Raw genomic sequence first — 21,174 nt, 5'->3', positions numbered from 1 at the left:
CAGCGGGGCGTGCACAGCCCCGGGGGGCCCTGCTCCGCACGGCCAGCAAGACTCGCAGCCGTTGGCCCCCACTGCACGTGCAGGCGCAGGTCGTCGCCGCAACTGTCGCCGGGCAGGAAGGTGGCGCCGGCCGCGGTGAGGGCCCCGCTGCCCCCGCGCAGGAAAGGGGTGAAGATTCCCCCGTGGCACAGCACCAGGACGGGGCTGCGGCTCAGGATGACCCCGCTGCAGCTCCACAAACCCGCCTCGGGTTGCTCGGCCCGGGAGGCGCTCACCACGCAGCCCGCCTGCTCGGCCGCCCTCATGGAGGGGCCCCACTGCCGCCCCATGGCCTCGGGAACCGGACAGCTAGGGCTTGCGGGAGGACGAGCGAGCGAGCCGGGACCCTCGAGGGGCTGGCGACCCTGCGCAGAGTCAACCACAGCTGGAATGCGAGAGGCGCAAGTACTGACTCCCGGCTTCCTCGTCGAGCCCGATTGGCTAACTCCATTAGCTCCCACTCGATTGGCTGGGCATGGCGCCGAACTCTGATTGGCTACTAATGCCGATCCTCCTGTCCCCGCCCTCCTTGGTCTGTTAAACCTGTGGGACTTCAGAAGCAACTGTCCCCTAGGACGAGCCCTGGGAGAGTGACAGGCGTGCGGCGTCAAGAGACTGAATGAGATGGGAGGAAAGGAAGGCGGGTCCCGTCAGCCCAGCCTCTTGTTTGCAGGCGTAGGGAACAGCATTGAGCGCTGACGTGGCTAAATGTGCCCAGGAGCGGTCAGCCTCGGCACAAGGGTAGGACCTTTATCCTCAGATCCCGGGCTAATATGGACCAGGGAATAGCCGGTACGTTGAAATTTTGAAAACAAATCCTACAGCGGTCCACTAGGGGGCATGAGACTCACGATATTACTTTTAGAGCCCTTTGTTGCCAAAGCCCCAACAGGACAGGTCTCAGGGAAAGTGGGTGTGCTCTAAATTAACTGTGCTTTAACTGACTATGACAAACAGTTCCAAAAGCAAAACAGAACAAAAAAAGAATTATACAACCCTATAGTTTAGTGCATATTTCACATAATGACATAATCACCACTCAAGATTTATGTAGGTCAGAAGCCAAACCCTTTTTCTCTAAAAGTCCAGAATGGAAATAGTTCAAATTTTTGCAGGCCATTAATCCTGTCTCAAAGTATTCAACTCTGCAGTTCTAGCACATAAAAGCCAAAGGAATGATGGTGGCTGTAGTCAAGAAAATTTTATAAATTAGAATTTCATTTAATTTTCATGTGTCATAAAATAGCATCTTTTTTTCAATCATTTAAAAGTGTGAAAACCATTTTAAACTCATAGGACAGCACATGGCTAGCAGTACAGCTTTGCTCCACAAACTACAATGCTGCATCTCTAATTTAGGCTAAAATAAAACTTTCCTACTTTTGGAAAGAAGTACCCTTGCGGACAGGTGAACAGGTGAACTTCGTAATAGCCCTAGATCGGTTACCACAGGTGAGACATTTTATGAAGGTCTGCTCTTCTGTATCAATAAAATGCATGTTCATTTTTAGTTACTAGTACATGTCTGTCAGCATTAATGAAAAAATATTCAGTTGTTAAGTGACAAAGTTTTTGCATGGATTCTTTGAATAAAATGAATGCTATAAAAGCCGGGTATGGTGACACACACATGTAATACCAGCACTCAGAAAGGTGAGGAAGGAGGATCATTGCGAGTTCAAAACCAGCCTGGGGTACAAAGTGAGCTCAAGGCCAGCCTGAACTGCATAGCAAGACCCTGTCTCAAAAAGACAAAAAACAAAAAGAGTGCTGTTTGAGAAAGAGAAAATATGTTTTCAGGGCTAAAACTGAGCTGTCTTCCTGTACTGGGCACTGTCCTCTTTTGGCTTTGTGATATAGGAGATAGCTTGATCCCAGCTTGGTCTCTTACCTACATCAACTTCCTAGCAATTAAGACTTTCCTTCTCTCTAGAGTCCAGTGATTCTTTTACTGACCCTCAGGCCTCTAGTGTGCCCTGTTAGGTGTCAAGTTTTTCTGTGTTAATGGCAAACCACAGTAGAGAGAAGTCCCAAGTGATAGCCAGTAGCAGCCAGGACTCACTAAGTGCAAGGCCCACTGACTCAGCCTCTGATCCTCACATTCCACTTGGCCTCAAACAAAAAAAACCCCATTTACCCATGGAACCCACTGCCTCCTGTCAGAGCAACAGGGACAGGACACCTTAACCGACTTAATCTTTAGTTGTAGAGAATTTACTGCAATGCTTCCCAGGCTACTTGTCCTAATAGTTCAGTTCTGGAATCTCATTGAGGTTTTCCAGTTGGGTGTGGTGAAGCATACCTATAATCCCAGCACTCAGGATGCTGAGGCAGGAAGATCTGGATTCTGAAGCCAGCCTGAGCTACAAGTTCAAGACCAGCATAGCACAAACTACATGGCAAAAAAATAAAAATGAAAGTAAAATAAAGCAAGGCTTTGCACATGCCTATTAAATGCACATGCATAGACTCCCTCTCATTTTTGCCAGGTGTAGTATTCAGTTCTCTCCTATATTGACGAAAATGCTGAATGAAGCACAGCTAGAGACTCTGCTCACCAGCACATTAAGAAAAGATTTTGCTCAAGCATCTGCCATCCCATCGTGCTGCAGACGACCAACAGCTCTGGGTTCACAGGCTATTCCAAGGTTTTCAGACAGCACTGATTTTACTACTGCTGTTGGCCTGGTGTATTTTTCCAGCAAAATTGCAGTCTCTCATATCCACCCACCCTACACGTTTATTCCTATAGGTAGGGAAGAACACTGTTTTTTCTCCCCCAAACAAAACATGCTGTATGCTCAAACAGAACAAATCCATGGCAAAAAGAGCAAGAAATAGGACATTGGTTTTTAAGTTTTTATTAAAATGCTTAGAATACAGACTGACTTTCTTTTGTAAATGACTGTTTTACTTTTCCTGAAGTAGGATGTATGCGCACTCTGATAAAACAGAATGAGAAGTCTCAATTCATGGGAGCTCCTGTCCAAGGCTGTGCTCCTCTGCCTGGAGCTAAGCTCCTCCTCGCAGCCTCTTCCAGCTTCCTTAGGTACCAGCAGTGTTCTGTGGGGAAAAGACAGGCTGGTGCAACCTGACTTTTCTATCCCCTTTCTCCGGTGGCCAATATAAACCACTTTCATAAAAAGCTGCCCTACTTAGAGCCCACAGTTTTCTAGCTTGTTACAAAGTGATTAGGGGCAGGTAGAAAAAAAATAAAGTAAGAAAAGTAACACTGAAGCAATCTCTCATGTCCCTAGACAGAGACTATGGGCAACCTTTAGCCAAAAGAAAGAAAAAATATGCAAGTTAACTCCTAGTTCATCCACTGTTAGCTAGATTTGTTCACTTAAGGCTTTATTCCTTTCCAAGACAGCAGTCTCGTCCTAATCTGCCTGTGCGTGCTACCAATGCAACGCACGCCCTTCCCAGGCTCGAACTTCAACCAGCCTCTTTGTTATGGACTTGAAGCCAAAAAGAGGGCTTTCCCAACAGTCAGTACTAAAGACCAAGAATGATAGATCCAACCTGGGCTATGCTATCCACAGTCCCTACCCTCCCATTGGAAGCAGGAATCCTGAACTGAGTTCACTTCTCTGCCAAAAAGCATCATCTCAATTTTCAATTTCGAGGAAACTATCTCTAACTTTTTATTAAAGGGAAACCCAATAGATATTTCCCATCTTAAACCATCTCCTAGCCTTTTATCTTTCCTACCAGGGTACAGTATCGGTTAAGACTATAAATATCCAATTTCACAAGTGGCACTAAGAAAATGGAATGCTAGAAAAATAAAGCTTGTGGCCCTCACCGGGCCGCTGCTTTTGAACTGGGTAATCTCTGATGTCAGGGATGCGGCCTCCAAGGGAAGAGCTGTGCAGCAGGCCCTTGCACTAGTGTTTTCCCTCGCTTATTTCTGCAACAGGCAAATCCATTTCATACCAGGTAGAAAAAATCTGGAAAAGCTACACATGTTGACCTTTACTTTAAACACCAGCAAAATAGATAACCAGTAAGGAGAAAAAGATGTAAGAAAAAGACAGAGCCGATGAAGAGCCCGAGAGAGAAATCAATTCTGCAAGTAGAATTTGAAAGCCCACTAAAAGTATCTTTCCTAGTTTCTAAGTGCCAAACCACCAGATGTTTACATCCTCATGAACCCTCTAAGCTAATAGCTCTGTCTTGTGCCATCCTATTCAGAACACACCCCCATCCATACGATGCCAAATGAGGCACACCTGCGGCATATGACTGCATGACAGATGTCCTCAACTCCAAGTCACCTTTTATTAACTGAAAATGAGAAAGGAAGGTGCTAGCAAGAAAAATGAAATTTCACCAATACAAAAGCAAAGACCGACTGAAATCTGTAACTTTATAAGCAAAAATAATATAACAGTAACCCCTTTATAATTAACTCCTCCACAGTGAACCAACTGCTACTCACTCCGTGATGAGGAACAACTCCAGCTGACCATAGTGGGTACCTGCCACGATCACGAGGCCAGGGCTCTGTGCTCTCCCTAGCTCTCCATGCCACGCTGATGCCACCTCCTACAAGGCAGTTACGAAGAAGAGGAGCTCAGGAGAGCTTTTCTCACCGCCCGCTAACTCAGCAGGAGAAAGTTCACCCCTCTGAGCTCTGGCCTCCAATGTGCATCTGTTCATAATTTCATGAAATATCTAAATGCCATTCACTAGTTAAAAAAAAAAAGAATAGAAAACTCTGGACCAAGTAAATTGAAACTCAAAAGTTGGGAGGGATACCAATTACATTAACAATGCTTTCTTTAAAAAATAGAATCACTTTCTTTTGAAGTCAACCACAGTGGTGAGACGTGTTTTTCTTCTGAGGTGTCCCATGATGGCACACAGCTTTTCCTGGCAAATCCTGCCAGCTTCCGAGTCCCAGGACACTGACCTGCACCAGCACTTGGGGCAGTGTTACCTCCCAACAGTGTGGAGAAGAGCACATGTCACCACTGGGCGATGAGAGTTGACAGAGACTCTTGGCTTCTCAACGCCAGACATGGTTGGAGAGCTTTCCTTGTTCTATTAGAAAAGTTCATGAGGAAGCTGTGAATAGGATCAGTCCAGAGGAGTAAAACTCTTTTATTTTCACCGTCCCAACATCAGTCAATGTACTGGGAGAGCCAGCGGAAACCCTCGCCGTAGCCTTGCCTCTTGAGCACGCTGCACATGAACACTTCCATGGGGCGGGCGTTCAGCTCCTTCAGAGTCACATTCCCCTGCAGAGGCAAAACCAAGAACGCCCATTAGCATCTCCGGAGCAGAAAAGCTTCAAAGGACGATCACTTGCACAGCAAATGAAATCACCAACAGAGTGAAGAGACAACCCACAGAACAGGAAAATTTTTACCAGCTACTCCTCAGACAAAAGCCTAATACCTACACTATATAAAGAACTCAAAACAAAAATCAGGGTCCCTAAATTTAAAGACCCAATCCAAAAATGGATATCTGAAATGCAGATACTTCTCAGATGAAGTACAAACAGCAAATATATGAAAAGATGTTCAACATCACTGATCACTCATGAAATGAAAATTAAAACAACACCGAGACTGCATTTCCAGAAAGAACGGCTATCATCAAGAAATTAAGCACTAACAAATGCCGGTGAGGTTGTGGGGAAAAAAAGAACCCTTCTCCATTGCTGGTGGGAGTGTAAATTGGTACAACCACTGTGGAAATCAGTATGGAAATTTCTCAAAACACTGAAACTAGAGGTTCCATTTGACCCAGCTATTCCTCTTGTAGGTATCTTCCTGAAAGAGTTAAAAGCAACATGCCACAGTGATTGATACATGAACACTCATGTTTATGGTAGCACAATTTATAACAGCTAAATCTTAGAAACAGCCCATATGCACATCAACAAATGAGTGGAAAAAGAATATGTGGTTTGGTACAATGGATATTTCGTATCCATTGCCAAAAGGATAAACTTGTATGCCTGGCCATAAAGGATAAACTTGAAACATTTTTAGGTAAACAGATGCACCTCAAGACCATAATTTTAAGTGAAATAAATCAAACACACAAGTTTAAATATAGCACTATTTCTTTTGTGTGAGAAACCCAAAGGGTACATAAGGAGCAAAATGGAAGACAAATATAAGTAGGAAGAACATGTGCAAATGGGAAGGGGAACAAGGGAAGGTGAGTGATCAATAAGTGATTGCTCTTTTTTATAACCTGAAATCTCCAGTCAACAAAACCTGATTTCCAGCTAAGTACTATGCTTTCAAAACAATTTTTCAAAATCAGATCTGAAAAAAATGATGACGCACGCCTGTAATCCTAGTACTCAAGAGGCTGAGGCAGGAGAATCATAGAGAGTTGGAGACCAGCCTGGGCTACATAGTTAGTTCCAGGCCAGCCTGAACTATGTAGCAAAACCCTATCTAAAAAACACCAAAACAAAAATGAAATAAAATAAATAAAAAACACCAAAACAAAAAATTTAAATGAATAATAATAAATAAAATCTCATTTTTATTGCATTATATATTTTCTTTACTTATATTCAAAGACTTGAGAGATTATTATGGGCCTGTTCCCTGAATACATCAACTCCTGAACCTCAAAGACCTGGCACTAGTAGAATAAACTAAGTTAATGAATTCACCCCTCAACCACTTTTCCCTGATGTCGATCCATGGTATTTCTTTCTTCCTGGGCCCTGATTGGCCTCAGTCTCTCAGTCAGTCTCTCCTCTGGCCCAGCAACTCCTCCCTCTTGCCCCTTATTCTCTTGACCTCCAACTCCTTTCCCTCTGTCCCTCTGCTCCAGCTCAAATTTGATCATGAGTAGGGTTGGTCATAGTCCTCAATATGTCCTTCAAGGTTCCTCTTCTTCCTTCCCCTCACCCTACCCTCACTTCAGACCCATCCAAAAGAGAAAAAAAAAAACTTTTTTTTTTGTTCTTTGGGTTCTTTTTTTCATTTTTTTGAGACAGACTCTAACTATGTAGCCCAGACTGCCTCAAACTCACAGCAATCCTCTTGCCCCAGCCTCCTCAGTGCTGAGATACAGGCTTGCACCACCATGCCCAGCTAGGAAAAAAAACTCACAAATGAGTAAGATCCCATACCAAGAGTCTTTCCTACTTCATAGGCTGAGGCAAGGAGATCCTCAGTTCAAGGTCAGCCTGGGCAACTTTGAGACCTTATCTCAAAATGAAATAAGAAATGTTAGAGATATAGCTCAGTGGTACAGCATTTGCCTGGTATATGCAAGGCCCTGGGTTTAATCCCCAGTACTACAAATTAAAAAAAAAGAAAAAGACTGCCTGGCAAGCGCAAGGTCGTGAGTTCAGTTCCCTGTACCGGAGAAAAACCAAAACCAAAAAAAAAGAAAAAGAAAAAGAAAAAACATGTTCCTGCCTTCAGTGAGTTTATAAAATACCTACACTAAACTAAATCCTAAGCCTCTTCTAATTTTTGAAAAAAAAAAAAAAAAAAAAAGGAAAATCTGACAGCCAAACATTGGTGTTAAATGTTGTGAATGTCCTTTTATTCTTCTTGAAGCCATTTCTCTTACCTTTCCTGTGGTCTGTCCATAAAGCCCAAATATCTCACGAAGTTTTTCTTCACTGATTGCATCTGTTCTGTCGATTTTGTTTCCCAAGATAAGGATTGGCACATTGGATATTGTTTCATCAGTCATTAACCCCTGCAGATAGGATGAAAAGAAGCTAAGCGAGAGGCCTATGAGAGCCACCAGATAATGACCATTTTAGCTTCTATTGGTCTCATAACACACATGCAGTGTGAAAGTCTGACCATCTCTGTACCCGATTCAAGGTTCATCTTGACATTAGGTAAAGACCTCCGAGTGCCTCTTAAGGATGCAAATTGCAACTTAAGGATGCCTATGCACAGGCAGCCAGACTGGCCAAGCTCAACTCTGAGCCAGTCTGCGCAGCCACAAATCATCCTCAGAACACCTGCTTGGCACAACTGTGGGGACAGTGCTCCAGCTGAAGAGCCTTGCTGACAACTACAGGACCCCTCCGAGTGCCTGCTGCACACTCAGTGAGGGCAAAGCCCTTGCAGGACCTTGGAGGAGCACAGAATGGGTAAGAGACACCTCCTCCTCAATGTTCCTATTTATGATAACAAAGCTAGGTGAGAAGACAATGTGGTAGATGATTGAGGGTCACAATGCAGGGGAACAGAATATTACTAAAACAAGTTCCAGAAAATAAAATGACAATTTGGGCTGGAGGAAAATCTTAGCAAAGACAGAGAATCAAAACTGCGCTCTAAAGGAAAGACAGGACTTAGATAAGTGAAAAAGAGAAAAACACAAACAATGGCTTGCCCCGGAGGGTAAGAGTTCAGGAAAGCACATGGCCTACGGCATGCCTTGATCAAAGCACTGATACTGAGGGGAAGTGACACAGTGTATGGGATAGGAAGAGATAACCCACATGACAGTGCAAGTCTGAAAAGTTAGCTACACCGATCCTACAGACCACAAATCCTCAAGTCAGAGAATAAAGCCTGTACTTCCAAGCTGGGCGTGGTAGCCTGTAATCCCAGCACTTGGGAGGGTGAGGCAGGAGGATCATTTCGGTTCAAGGCAGCCTATGCTGCTTAGTTTAAGGCCAGCCTGAACTAAGTAGAGAGATCCTGTCTCAACAAAAAGAGGGGATGGTCCATAATGTAGCAGCGTTCAGTAAATAGTGCAGAAGGCATTATAGAGAAGGAAGTAAAATGAATAATACGAACATCTAAAGTTAGATAAAACAAACCAAATAAATCAAAAAGGGCCTAGATTTCAGTCCTGGGCATCTAATTCTCACTGACAGAAAACTAAGAAGGAAAGCAGAATTGAAGGGACCAAGAACATGATTTGACCATCTTCAATTCCAGGAAATGTTAGACAAAATCAGTGTAAGGATGTTATTTATTAAGTACCAACAAAGTGCCAACTATGTATCCAATGCTTTGACACAATGTATCCAATTGACTTACAAACTCAATTCCTTCCCTGAGGGCTGGTGGTAACTTAGGTTGTCAAGTGAATGCTAAGGCCCATCTACAGAGCCTGCAAAGTCTCTCTCCCGCATAGAGGCAGATCTCAGGATCCTTACAGAGATACTGGCCCAAGATTTCTCAACTAACCCCACCAGGAAAGGATGTTGTAATGTCCCTTCCAGAACGTTTGAAGGGTTAAATCTGTATGAAACCATCTGGAAGCACAAGCGGCCAGCATTCAAGTCATAACCCAAGACTTCGGTCTTACGTTAAAACTAAAATTCAAGTCATTACCCAAGACTTCGGTCTTACATTAAAACTAAAATTCCAGTCACAACCCAAGTTGTTTGTATGTCAGGCCAGTTGTAACTTGAGGGTCCACTTGTACAGGGGTTTCACAAAGATACAAGACAAAGTCCCTACTATACAGGTGCATAGTCTGGTGGGAGGGATGGCTAAGAAAATTAACAAAGACAACAGACACTGGTAGGAGGCAGAGGCTAACATAATGCAGTCTGAGAAGTCAGGGATGGTTTTCCACAAGTGATGATACAGCTCTGAGATTTCTTCAAAGACAGTTAAAATTTAACAAAAGGGGTGAGGCAGGCTGGTGGGGAAACCAGGCAGGGAATAGCTACTTGCACACATTCAAAGAAGGACAAGTTGTGCTTTGTGTGGAATGTAATTTAAGGTAGGCAACAAATGCTGGAGAGAAAAAACAAGAGAGACAATCACAAAAGATCATATATGCTAAGCAAAAGATTTACAGTTTTACCTTGAAAATACAGAGAACTATTAAAGAATAATAAGCATGACAATTTTGCCTTTTATGGTGCTTGGCAGAATGGTGGCAGAATCTACAGTAATTCAGATTTCTGGACTGCATGTTCAGGAAGATGACAGGGGAAGATGAACAGTGACACTGTGGTGGACCCAACAGATTCCAAGCTCTTGTGTACAAAAAGTAAAAAACTGCAAAGTGTATGCTTGATGGTGAGGGAAAAGCTGCTCCGTCCACTGCAGGTCACGAACAGAGAAATGGTGCTGGGATGACAGAAAAGACACACTGCACACCATGCAGATGCAGCAAATCAGGCTTCTGGGCCAAAAATGAAAGAGAAAAAAAAGGCAGCATGTGCTTTGTCTGGGGTTATACGGAATGGTCCTAGGGTGGTGCCCAAGCTCTGAGGGCAGGGCAGTGACTTCCCCAGCCCCCTACATTCTATGTTTGCTAGAGTTGTATAGTAGTAGCCTCACACATGAGGCGGGAATTCAGGAGCCTGGTCTAGAGAAATCCATCTGGAGTCACTGCCCCAGGCGTGGAGACGGAACTGGCTTGGGAGGACTTGAAGACCCTGAGGAAGCCCCACGTTTAAGGACTGAGTAGAGGAACAAGCGCTTGTGAAAGAGCTAAGTGTGAGCCGGCCAGAGAGCACCCAAATCGAGAGTGTAAAGGGAGTTGAGGAAAGGGGCAGTGGCCCACGCCAAGGGGAAAGGAAGGAAAGGGCTGCCCTGCTCCTCTGGCAGCTCCACAAGACCATAGCTATGAACTTGAGAAATGTCCTTAGAAACTGTCAAGCCAGAGCAACGCAATGCTGACAAAGCCGAAAACGTAAAGGGAGCCCTTGTCTTGTATCAAACAATGCATGGGACCAAAAACTGAAGCCTAAGAACAGGTTTTAAGTCTGGCCAATCATTCAAGGAGAGGGTGGGGTAGGCACAACCTGGAAAGGTAGACTCAAAAATGTAAAGAACTAAAAAAACTGAGTGTGATAGCACATACCTATGATCCCAGTACCCAGGAAGCTGAGGCAGGAGGATTGCTAGCATGAGCTACTTAGCAAAACCCTGTCTTTAAAAAAAAATCTATAAAGAACTCAAATATCTCTTTTAAGGTCTTACCATGGAGATACCCAACCAAGAAAAGAGTGTATGTAGTATGTACAAGGGAACCCACCAACTATGCTGAGACAATAGGCGTAAACTGAGGAGTATCCTAAGCAAAATGGGACACACAAAATGGGGATAAAAAACCATGAGTTAGTTTATTCAAGTTCAAACTGAGGTTCCTCAGGGCATTGAAAACACTAGATTTAAAAACATTTTCTTCCAAGGGCTTTCTGAGACAGGGTCTTGCTAGGCAGTTCAGGCTGGCTATAAACTCACTATGTAACCCAGGCTGGCCTCAAACTCACAGCAATCCTCCTACCTGAGCCTTCCAGGTGCTGGGATCACAGGTGTGTGCCACCACAGTGCATACTGCCTGGAATGATTAAATATTGGTACTACTGAGCTGTCTTCCTTAAAAGAAACACAGGCCAAGAAAGGAAAAAATATATACATACATTAAGCTCAACTTTGGATTCCATGAGGCGAGAATGATCTGCACAGTCCACCAGGAAGACAATCCCATTAATTGCAGGGAGGTAATTTTTCCAAACCCGACGAGCTAAAACATAAATTTGTATTTGCATCAACAAAAAACATGTACTTTAAAAATGAAAAACCTAATGGTCAATAAAATGGACAAATCTTAGCCAGTTTCAGTAACATTAAGCCCCTATGAATTCTCTATGTCCTGGCAAGTATTGAGTGAGAAGACAGGATGCAAATAACGGTCTATGAGCCAAATCTGATTTTTGTAAATTGCACAGTGAAGTGTTTCTGCTGTCCTTTAAACACCACTGCATCTGGCAATCTGCATGCCAATGATCAGCTAGAACTGAAAGGCGGTGGCCGCCCCCTCTGTCAGCTGAGTTTCACCACTCCCTGGTCTTACATTCCTTTAATTTGCCTCAGGCGACTGGTCTTGTCCTTGACGCCCGGTGTCTGCAACCTGAGTTACAGCACAGGTACACTAATGACTTTACCCGACTAATAACTTTAGTTCCAGATTATTAGTTCCTAACTAGTGAATGTTCGCTCTGCTGCTCACCCCTTGAGGTGGGCTGGGCCTGATAAATAGCTACAGTCTCCAGGCCAGTTACTCAGTCTCCTATATTTAATGACAGTCCCTATAAAAGTATTTTGTTTTGTGACAAGAAGTGATAAAAGTTACAGCAGGTCTGCAATCCCAGCAGTAGGCAAGCTAAGACAGGAGGATCACTAGAAATTCAAGGCCAGCCTAGGCTACACAGTAAGATCCTGTCTCAATACCTAGTGCCCAAAAAAGAAGTGATAAAAGTTGGGAAGTAATACTTTAATTGCATTATAATGTCTTCCTTTTTTTAGTAGTACTGGGGCTGAACTCAAGGGTTTCACACTAGCTACATTCCCAGCCTTATGTAATTTTTTGAATTTCAAGACTCCTGCCTCTGCCTCCCAGAATGCTGAGATTACAGCAGGCATATGCCACACTCCTAGCTTGTCTGCTTTTTGAGACACTATGTAGTTCAAACTGTCCTTGAACTCACTATGCAGCCCAGGGTGGCCTGGAACTCATGCTTCAGCCTCCCTAATGCTAGGATTGTAGGGGTGGGCTATACCCACCTCACTTGTACTGTAATTCTTAAACCAGTTATTTCTAGTCCATGCAATGGAATAAGGAAGCAACTCTATATCAAAGGCAAGTAACAGTTATTTGGTCATTTCTCAAAGTGGGGCAAGGAAGGAGATGCTGGAACTTTCCCTTTTACTTTCCATTTCTATGCTGAGTTTGATATACTGAGCTAGACTGTCTTTATAAGGTAAAAATGTAAAGTTATGCAAATAAAAAGGAAATCTCCAAATATACAATGTTTTACTGTATTAATATCTATAAAATGGTGGCTAGATTAGGAAAAAGTATTTCTACTAAGTAAATTTTCTTCAAACAAAACTATATATATCAACACTTTTTGCTATAACACAATCTGAAAGCTATATTTATCATCCCAAGTAATCTACAATTCCCAGCGCAAGTATCTAAAGATATCTGGTATCTATTCCTTCTGTATTCTCCAGATGGTCTTGGTTCAAAAGTCTTATCTTGCTCTGAATTTAAATTTGTAAGCAGTTACAAAACCATTTTGGAAAAAGCAGAAAAAGATACCTTACCCATTCCTACCCAAATGAATAAAATACAAGTTCATTATGGAAAGAAAGGAAACAAGATAATTCATAATTCTTCCATCAAAACACAACCTCAAACTGGTGTGTATGTACCTGCCTGGGCAATTTAGTGAGACCCTGTCTCAAAACAGAAAAAAATCTTTAAAAGCCTGTGGATGTAGTTCAAATGTGAAGGCCCTGGGTTCAATACCCAGTACTAAAAGAAAGAAAGAAAAAAAAAAGAACCACATGCTCAGAGCAACACAGTGGTTATACACCTGTGATCCCAGTACTTGGGAGGCTGAGGCTGGAAGAATGTGCATTTGAGGTCAGTCTAGACTACATGAGACTCTCACTCAAAAAAACCTCAAAACAGAAAAACCAAAACCCAAAAACCCCACAACTTCAGGGGCTAGAGATGTATTTTGGTGGCAGAGGCCCTGCCTAGCAAAAACACAAGCAAAAGATCCCCATACACCCTTTTGTCTGCGTTTCTTTTTTCTGTCTTTTATGTGATTATCATCATACTACACATACTACATCTATCAGGATACAAATACCAAATGAAATCCAAGCATGCTAATGAAACCATTGACTATATATTATGTTAAACAATTAGTAACTATCAAGATTCTGCTTTTTAATTAAACTTTAAAAAAACTATTAGATTGAGCCTAATAAAATGCTTCTTTTTTGGAACCTAAAAAGTCTCCTTCTAGGAGACTTCTCAACTCATTATCAGCAGAGTAAATCTGAAAGAATTTCAATGGTTTCCTTTTCCTATCTTCCCATTTCCTGTATCGTACATGTTTGCCTCCTCTACCTAGTCTTGCTAAATGTAAACTACGTGTCTGACAAAGATTCTCACTCTGAGGGATGGAATGTAGCTCACTGGTAGGGTGCTTGCCTATTATAGGTGAAGTCCTGGTTCAATCCCTCATACAGGGAAACAAAGATGCCCATTCTGTAAATCTCTAAAATACGTACAAGTCAGGCATGGTGGCACACATCTGTAATCCCAGCATTCAGGAGGCTGAGGCAGGTGGATCACGGTGAGTTTAAGGCCACCCTGGACTATATAGTGAGTTCATACACACTGAGACCCTGTCTCAAAAAAAAAAACTAATTCCTGACGGAAATTTGCAAACCAAACAGACAACCTAAGTAAGGCAAAAGACACAAGAACAAAATAGTAGAAGAAAATGTTCCAACTGCACCAAATGGGCAGAACATACAGAAAATCTATAGAGATTAGAGTGGTCATAGTCAGTATATTATTTTGGCTATCTGTACACTGAGTTACATCCCCACCCTTTTCCATTTTTATTTTGAGACAGGGTCTCTATAAATTGCTGAGTTGCCCAAGGCTGGGCTCAAATTTGCAATCCTCTGGCTTCAGTGCTGGGATTATAGGTATGTGCCATCATACATGGTTACATGAGGAACTTCTGACAAGTTTAAAATTACTTATAAGCAGTAAGTTAATTTCCTACATACTTATACTCCACTGAATAAAGTATACAAAAGCGAAGATAACTGACATGAGTGTGATACTGTACTGCCCTGCTCTAGATGACTAACTGCAAAAAAGGAGATTACTGGGACAAGAGACAGAGGATACATATGAGTATGTAGAACACATTAAAAAAACTTGGATTTAATAACTATTATGATTATAAAAGGGAATATTCTTGTTCTTAAGAAATACACAATAAAGCATTGGGGAAAAAAAGTGCCACTAAATCTATTCAGAGGCTGAGGGAGGAGGATCGCCACTCCAGGCAGGAGTTCGAGGACAGGTGGAGTTACATGGTGAGTTCAAGGCCAACCTGGACTACATAGTGAGATAGTGTCTTGAAAAGCCAAAAACCAAAAAGTAAAAATAAAAAGTTACTCAGAAAAGTAAATATTAATACGTATTTGAGAGAAAGAGAGGTGATACCAGTAATTCTGGACAAAAGATGTAAGTGAATGAAATTTCCTGTATTATTTATACAATTCTGGACAAGTTTGAAATTACTTAAAAATACTAAGTACATAAAACAACTTCTCTGAAGTAGTAAAATCCCAATCTTAAATGCAAATTTTTTTTTGCAATCCAGGGATCGAACTCAGGACCTTGCGCTTGTGAAGCAGGCGCGTATGCCACTGAGCAATATCCCCAGCCCCTACGCAAATAATTTAAAAGGTAAAAATACCCTGCTGACGGGCAGAAGCAAAATGAACCGTAAGTCAAAACTATGCTTCCACTGAGTCGCTCACCTTGTTCATGTCCACCAAGATCAAAAGTGGTAAACGTCATTCCAGCGATTGTCAGCTCTTCTGATGCTGAAAAATTATCAAAAGTAACTTTTTCATTTGAACACCCAACTACCAGTACTGTAAGCCAATACTAGAGTAAAACTTAATGAAGCTTTCACCTTATAAAGGAGATGGGCATGCAAACATTCCCAACCTATTGTAAAGGGCTAGCTTTTCTCTAGGATCTTTTCTGCTTCTTCAATGTAGACACAGGAAAAATATCCCACAACAGACCCACTGAGACAGTGACAAAGCTGCAGAGGGTTAGACCTGCTCATATGTGGCCTGAATATGTTCTATGCTAACTTGGGTAAGCTGGATTCTGGGACTCAGATGATAAAGAACTACGTTAACCGGGTTTACAGTCCAAGCCTGACATTAACCTTTTTTTTTGACATTGACTTTTGATAATTAACAGGTCACTTCAAATTTTCAAACCTACTCGGATGTAGTGTTGGAACATGTTGGCCCAGTCTGTCATCTTTGAGCATGTGAAGAAGAGTGGTTTTGCCTGCATTGTCCAAACCCAAGAACACAAGTTTTCCAGACTTCTTGTAGAGCCCTAAAAGAGAAAACAAGTTTTAATGTAAATTGTTCTCTATATACCCAAGGGCTGCTTGCATTTAAACTATTGGGGGAAATGCACACTTTTAGTGATTTTTTTTTTTTGTCTTTTTTTTAAGACAGTGTCGCACTATGCAGTTCAGGCTGGCCTCAAACTTGTGGTGATCCTCCTGCTTCATCCTTTGTGGAATGCTGGGATTACAGCCACACCCTGACTTAATGCACACAGTTTTAAACCTACAATATATTTCAAGAAAATGGCTTTACCTAGGAACTGGAGCACACTGCTGAAGCCATTGTAGATCCACTCAAAGATGAAAGACATTGTTAATGCTTAGTACCTGCATAGAACAGAAAAACAGCAAACATTAGCCTTCTGAATGCTACTACAGTGCTGGAGAAGTTAACTCTTATTCCATCTCGCTGTACGTGTAATGTCATGTTTTAAATGTCTTTGCCTAAGAATGCAAAGAAGATAAACTAATCTCCCTTGAGACAAGGATTTTGAATCCTACTGTACAAAGTCACGGTTCCCTAATAGTTATAAAGAGCCAGGTGCACTGACACACCTATAATCCTACCTAGTACTTGAAAGCTGAGGCAGGAAAAGCATAAATTCGGGGCCAGCCTAGGCAACTTACCAAGATTTCACTAAAACTAAAATTTAAAAAAGGGATGGAGATGTAACTCAGAGGTAGAGTACCTGCCTACTTCGCTACAGGTAGGCGGCCCTAACCTCGGTTCCCAGTACCACTGCCCCTGCCTCCAAAGCCACAGATGTACTGTGGAGAAAATCAGAGTGAAAGTGTATTAACCTATCCTTGTAAACAGCTCTAAAATAACAGTCACCCAAAGTCCTACTGGCTATCACAATTGTCCCTGTTCCATTTACCAATGTTTTTCTTCTTAAGCAATTATTTGCCTACCCTTTTGCAATTATGTTTCAACTATAAAAAGATCCATGAAGCCAGGCACAGTGATTCATGCTTTTAATTTTGGAGATAGGAAGGAAGATCACAAGTTCAAATCCCACCTGGGAAACTTAGTGAGACTGTCTCAAAACTAAAAATAAAAGGCTGGGGATAGAACTCATTGGTAGAGTTCCCCTGGATTTCACCTCCAGTTCCACAGTCCACCTCCACAATACAGGAACCATGAAGAATTCCAGCACTCTGGGAGGCTGAGGCAGGAGGATCACAAGTTCAAGCCCAGCCTGGGTAACTCAGCACATCCCTGTCTCAAAATAAAAAATTTTAAACACTTTTTAGAAAGGACTGGGCATGTAGCTCAGTGCAAAGGCCCAGCTTCAATCCCTAGTACAGGAAATGGGGGGGGGTGCGCGGAGGAGAGGGAATCCCTTCATAATATAACCAAGTCAAAACCCACTTTACAAATTCTTATTTTCTTAAAATTCATAATATAGCAGTAGGCTCCTAAGCAGGTATTTCAGTTAGTACTGATATTAACACTACTTATTTGTTTTCTATAGACCTAGACAAAACAATCACTTGAAGTTACTAGTAAGTCTACACATATTTGTAAGAGATGGGCTCTCACACTGGTTGGCTTTCAACTTCAGGGCTCAAGACTTCCTCTTGCTTCAGCCTAATTAGCAGGGATTGCAGGTGGATGCCACTGTACCCAGCCCCACTTATATATTCTTCAAATAGCATTAGATGGAAACTGGAAAAAGAGACAGTGTTATGTTTTTTTCCTCTTCATCCAATTAGTGGGTTTTTACTATAAAGCAGGACCTGCAAACTTTAGGACCTGCTTACTGCTTAGGGTTCAAAGCTCGTACCATACAGCAGTGATGGCAAATCTTTGAGAGCTTCAAATGATACAAACAGCGGCATGTGTGCTGGAGGTTTGCTACCACTGCCATAGAGGGACAAAGTATGGGAATCTGAGTGAAGGTACAGACTAAGGGAAAAACTTCTATGAAAAGACCCTACACAAGAGGTTTTCCTGCTCATTTCAAACATATTTTGGCAGTGGCTAGGGATGTAGCATGTATGCCCATGGTCCTAGGTTCAACCTCCAGAATCATAGAGTGGGGGAAGGGGAGGGGAGGGGGGGGAAGGAGAAGAATAGAGAGAAGAGAAGAGAAGAGAAGAGAAGAGAAGAGAAGAGAAAAAAAAGAAAAGAGAACAAGGTCTGAGTGGAAGGAAGGGAGGGAGGGAGGAAAGATGACGACACAGACACACATACACACATATACAGAGGCCGACACAGTAAGACAGCACATTTGCACATTTAGCATGTTAAATAGTAGTACAGTCTACAAACCTAGTTGGACTTTAAGAAGTCCAATAATTTAAGTGCTCTATGCCTGGCTGGGAGTGGTGGCGTACCCTTGTAATCCCAGCACTTGGGAGGTTGAGGCAGGGGCACAGTGAGGCAGTGAGTTCAAGGCTAGCCTAAACTACACTGTCTCAAAAAAAAAGTTCCTCTTTACTACAGGTAAGTAAAACAGCAATGACCTTTCCTCTACAATCCCTGCAGTCCAGCGATCCTTCCCTACTCTGCTTGGTCTATTACTTGCAGAAGCACAGCTGGCCTTTAGAGAACACCTCTGAGAGTTACTCCCGCTCTGCCCATTCCTTTCCAACCCAACACTTCTATATATTCATTTATACTATACAGGCTACAATCCATATTTTGCAGACTTGTTTTTAAATTTTACATCATTTTAGAATTATTCCTAACCAAGTAGATTCTATAAAAGCTACCAACGCAAAAACCCACTAGAGTGGATTTAAAGGCAAAAACCCACTCTTTAGTGTGGGTTCTGTTTTGTTCTGGTTTTTTTTTTTTTTGTTTGTTTGTTTGTTTTTTTGAGACAAGGTCTCAGTTATGTAGCCAAAGCTGGTCTCAAACTTGCAGCAATCCTCCTGCCTCAGCCTCCAGAGTGCTGGGATTACAGACATGCATCACTAAGCTCATCTGTTAAAGGATTTTTTTTTTTGTAGTAAGCAAATTACTTTGACTTTTTAATTTATTTTGCCTTGCCATTCCTGGTTTTAAAGCCCTACAATTCTTCCTTCCAAATGATCTATGGACTGTGAAGAAACTTAAAATGATACTAAAAAGTAAAAACACTTACTAGAGCAGAAGAATTGTGTTGTACTGCTACCCAGAGTGTGTGTGTGTGTGGTGGGGGAGAAACGGCAGTGATGGTTCCTCCATCCTGAGAGCTTAGGATCTATATCAACTCATCAGTCATTTCAAAACTTATGCACAGTATCTGCACACACATCCCATTTCAGCCTTACTCCAAGTCTATCAAGCACTGCCCTCATTTTAACTAGATGAGGATGGTGACACTGTTACAGTAGCTGACTTGTTCAAGACTACTCAGCTGAAAAAGTTGACATTTTTAGAACTTAATCTCTCCTCCTTTAAACCAAGGCCAAAGCCCTTCCTGATAACATCACATAAAATTCAAATCCGAACCACAGAACTGCTTAAAATCAACTTATTTCATTAGCCCTGCAACTACAGATAATACTTGAAGTCATTTTTACTTCATATCTTCTGGATATTTTGATAACTGACATTCTATTTATTTTCTTTTTTTCTTCTTTTTTTTTTGGAGACAAGGTCTCACTATGTAGTTCAGGTTGGCCTTGAACTCATTTTGTGGCCCAGGCAGGCCTCAAATTTGTGGCACTCCTGCCTCAGCCTCCCGAGCACTGGGATTACAGGTGTGCACCCCCATATCTAGCATTATTTTCTATTCGTGATGCACTCCATCACCTTATGGCAAATCAGAACACTCTAAAATTTAAGGGCCCTAAAAAGCAACAAAAACAGTGCTGTACTTAAATTGAAAACTTGCACATTTCAGGACTGATTGAAATATACAGAAAAGAGAAGCGACAAACTGACCATTAGCCAATAAAATATTTACACATTACTTCTTTTTCCTAATTTGTTTCTTGAGACAGGGTTTCCCTTTGCAGTTCAGGCTGGTCTAGAACTCGCTGATCCTCCTGCTTCAGCCTCCTGAGCGCGGGAATGACAGGCATGGGCCACCACGCCCGGCTCGCACATTACTTCTTACATACACTCAGAGCAGATCTAGGGTAGCAGGTAGCTACCTAGCTTTTTGCTAAGAAACTCTGCTTAGTTAGGAAGGGATATGTGTCAAAGATCAGCCCATGGCAAATCTCGCTAAACCTGTCATAACCTAAGCAGATGGACTCAGGCGAATACTCACACAGGCAATTCGGTGTCTGACCCTCGGCTAGAATCGTGAATCGTGAATCGTGAAGAAAACACTTAACTATGCCAAACGTACATTTTTCCACGCACAGGAGAGGGAAAAAAGAAGGCAGGAGAAAACACGGGGTCAGACACAGGACGTCAGGTACGCTGGGAGGAGCCCCGAACGAGGAGCCTGGGGACCTGGGCCTGGCGCTCGCACCTGCTAGCTTCGGGGCCTCGCAGGGTCTCACCCTCGAGTCTACAGCACGAGGATGATCATCGCGGGCGCCCTCCCACCGGCCTCACCGAGGACTGACGCTCATCCGGCAGGGGACACGGCGGGGATCACACACCGGAGCCCAGACCCCGCAGCTGCAAGCCTCCCCGGCGGAATGCCGCCGAACTCCACACCCGAGGCCGGCAGCAGATGCTCAGACCCGGCCGAGGCGGCCCGTCCCCGCCCAGAACCAGTCCCGCGGCCCCACAGAACCGCCTGCGTGTCACTTCCCCCCCATCCCGCCGAGGCCGGCCTCCGGCCCGACCCTCTCCACCCACCGCCCCAGTTCCGTCGACACGCCTGACCCTCCGCCGTAGCCCTCTGACTCACAGCCCGAGGGGCTCCTTCAGCGGCAGCGGGCGGCTTGGACCCTCCTCAGCACAGACCAGCAGCACCCCTGACCGCCAGCTACTCACCGGATGTGCGTCACACCCTTTCCTCCTAGACTTCCGGGCGCACGCTTGTCCCGCCCCTAGCGTCTCGCCGTTCTGCCCAGGTACCGCCCTACCGGGGACTCGGCCGGCAGGGGAGGGGGAGGGGGGCTAAAGTGTGACGTAAGGCGCTTGGGGGCGGGTCCCGGCACCCAGCTCTCGTGGAGCCTGCGGGCCGCGCGAGACGTGGCAGCGCCAGGTCGGCGGTCGCGGATGAGGTCCTAGGATCCTGCGGCAGTGGTGGCGCTGGGTACCGGCGTTGCAGGTCTCTCTGCGTCCCGGGACGCACCTGGAGAGACAGAAGGCGCCGTAGCCGCCT

At 43.5% G+C, this 21,174-nt stretch overlaps 2 protein-coding genes across 4 annotated transcripts in view; both read right to left on the bottom strand.

Moving 5' to 3' along the window:
• Tysnd1 (trypsin domain containing 1) overlaps nucleotides 1-1,662 on the bottom strand; it is a gene marked incomplete in the record, with an annotated part of 10,665 nt that extends 9,003 nt beyond the window's left edge. Inside the window, 1 exon segment of the mRNA XM_013516961.1 lies at nucleotides 1-1,662. Coding sequence (XP_013372415.1) covers nucleotides 1-329 — 329 coding nt within the window.
• Nucleotides 1,663-2,884: 1,222 nt separating this feature from the next.
• Nucleotides 2,885-20,861, bottom strand: Sar1a (secretion associated, Ras related GTPase 1A). Of its 3 annotated transcripts, XM_005390066.1 has the most exons (8): nucleotides 20,755-20,843; nucleotides 17,496-17,621; nucleotides 16,206-16,279; nucleotides 15,817-15,936; nucleotides 15,336-15,401; nucleotides 11,390-11,493; nucleotides 7,603-7,734; nucleotides 2,885-5,285 (listed from the first exon to the last, which is right to left on the bottom strand). In XM_005390066.1, the coding sequence occupies exons 3-8, from the start codon at nucleotides 16,261-16,263 to the stop codon at nucleotides 5,169-5,171; spliced, it is 597 nt and encodes a 198-aa protein (XP_005390123.1). In that variant the 5' UTR covers nucleotides 16,264-16,279; nucleotides 17,496-17,621; nucleotides 20,755-20,843; the 3' UTR covers nucleotides 2,885-5,168. The 3 variants fall into 3 exon arrangements, with proteins under 3 accessions (XP_005390123.1, XP_005390124.1, XP_005390122.1); XM_005390067.2 differs by lacking the exon at nucleotides 17,496-17,621 and having other exon boundaries at nucleotides 20,841-20,861; XM_005390065.2 differs by lacking the exon at nucleotides 17,496-17,621.
• Nucleotides 20,862-21,174: the final 313 nt, after the last annotated feature.

Source organism: Chinchilla lanigera, unplaced genomic scaffold, assembly GCF_000276665.1.
Source record: "Chinchilla lanigera isolate Chin_1 unplaced genomic scaffold, ChiLan1.0 scaffold00036, whole genome shotgun sequence".
Classification (NCBI taxonomy): Eukaryota; Metazoa; Chordata; class Mammalia; order Rodentia; family Chinchillidae; genus Chinchilla; species Chinchilla lanigera.
Note: the sequence above shows the minus strand (reverse complement) of the source record. Positions and strands in the feature narration are given on the sequence as shown.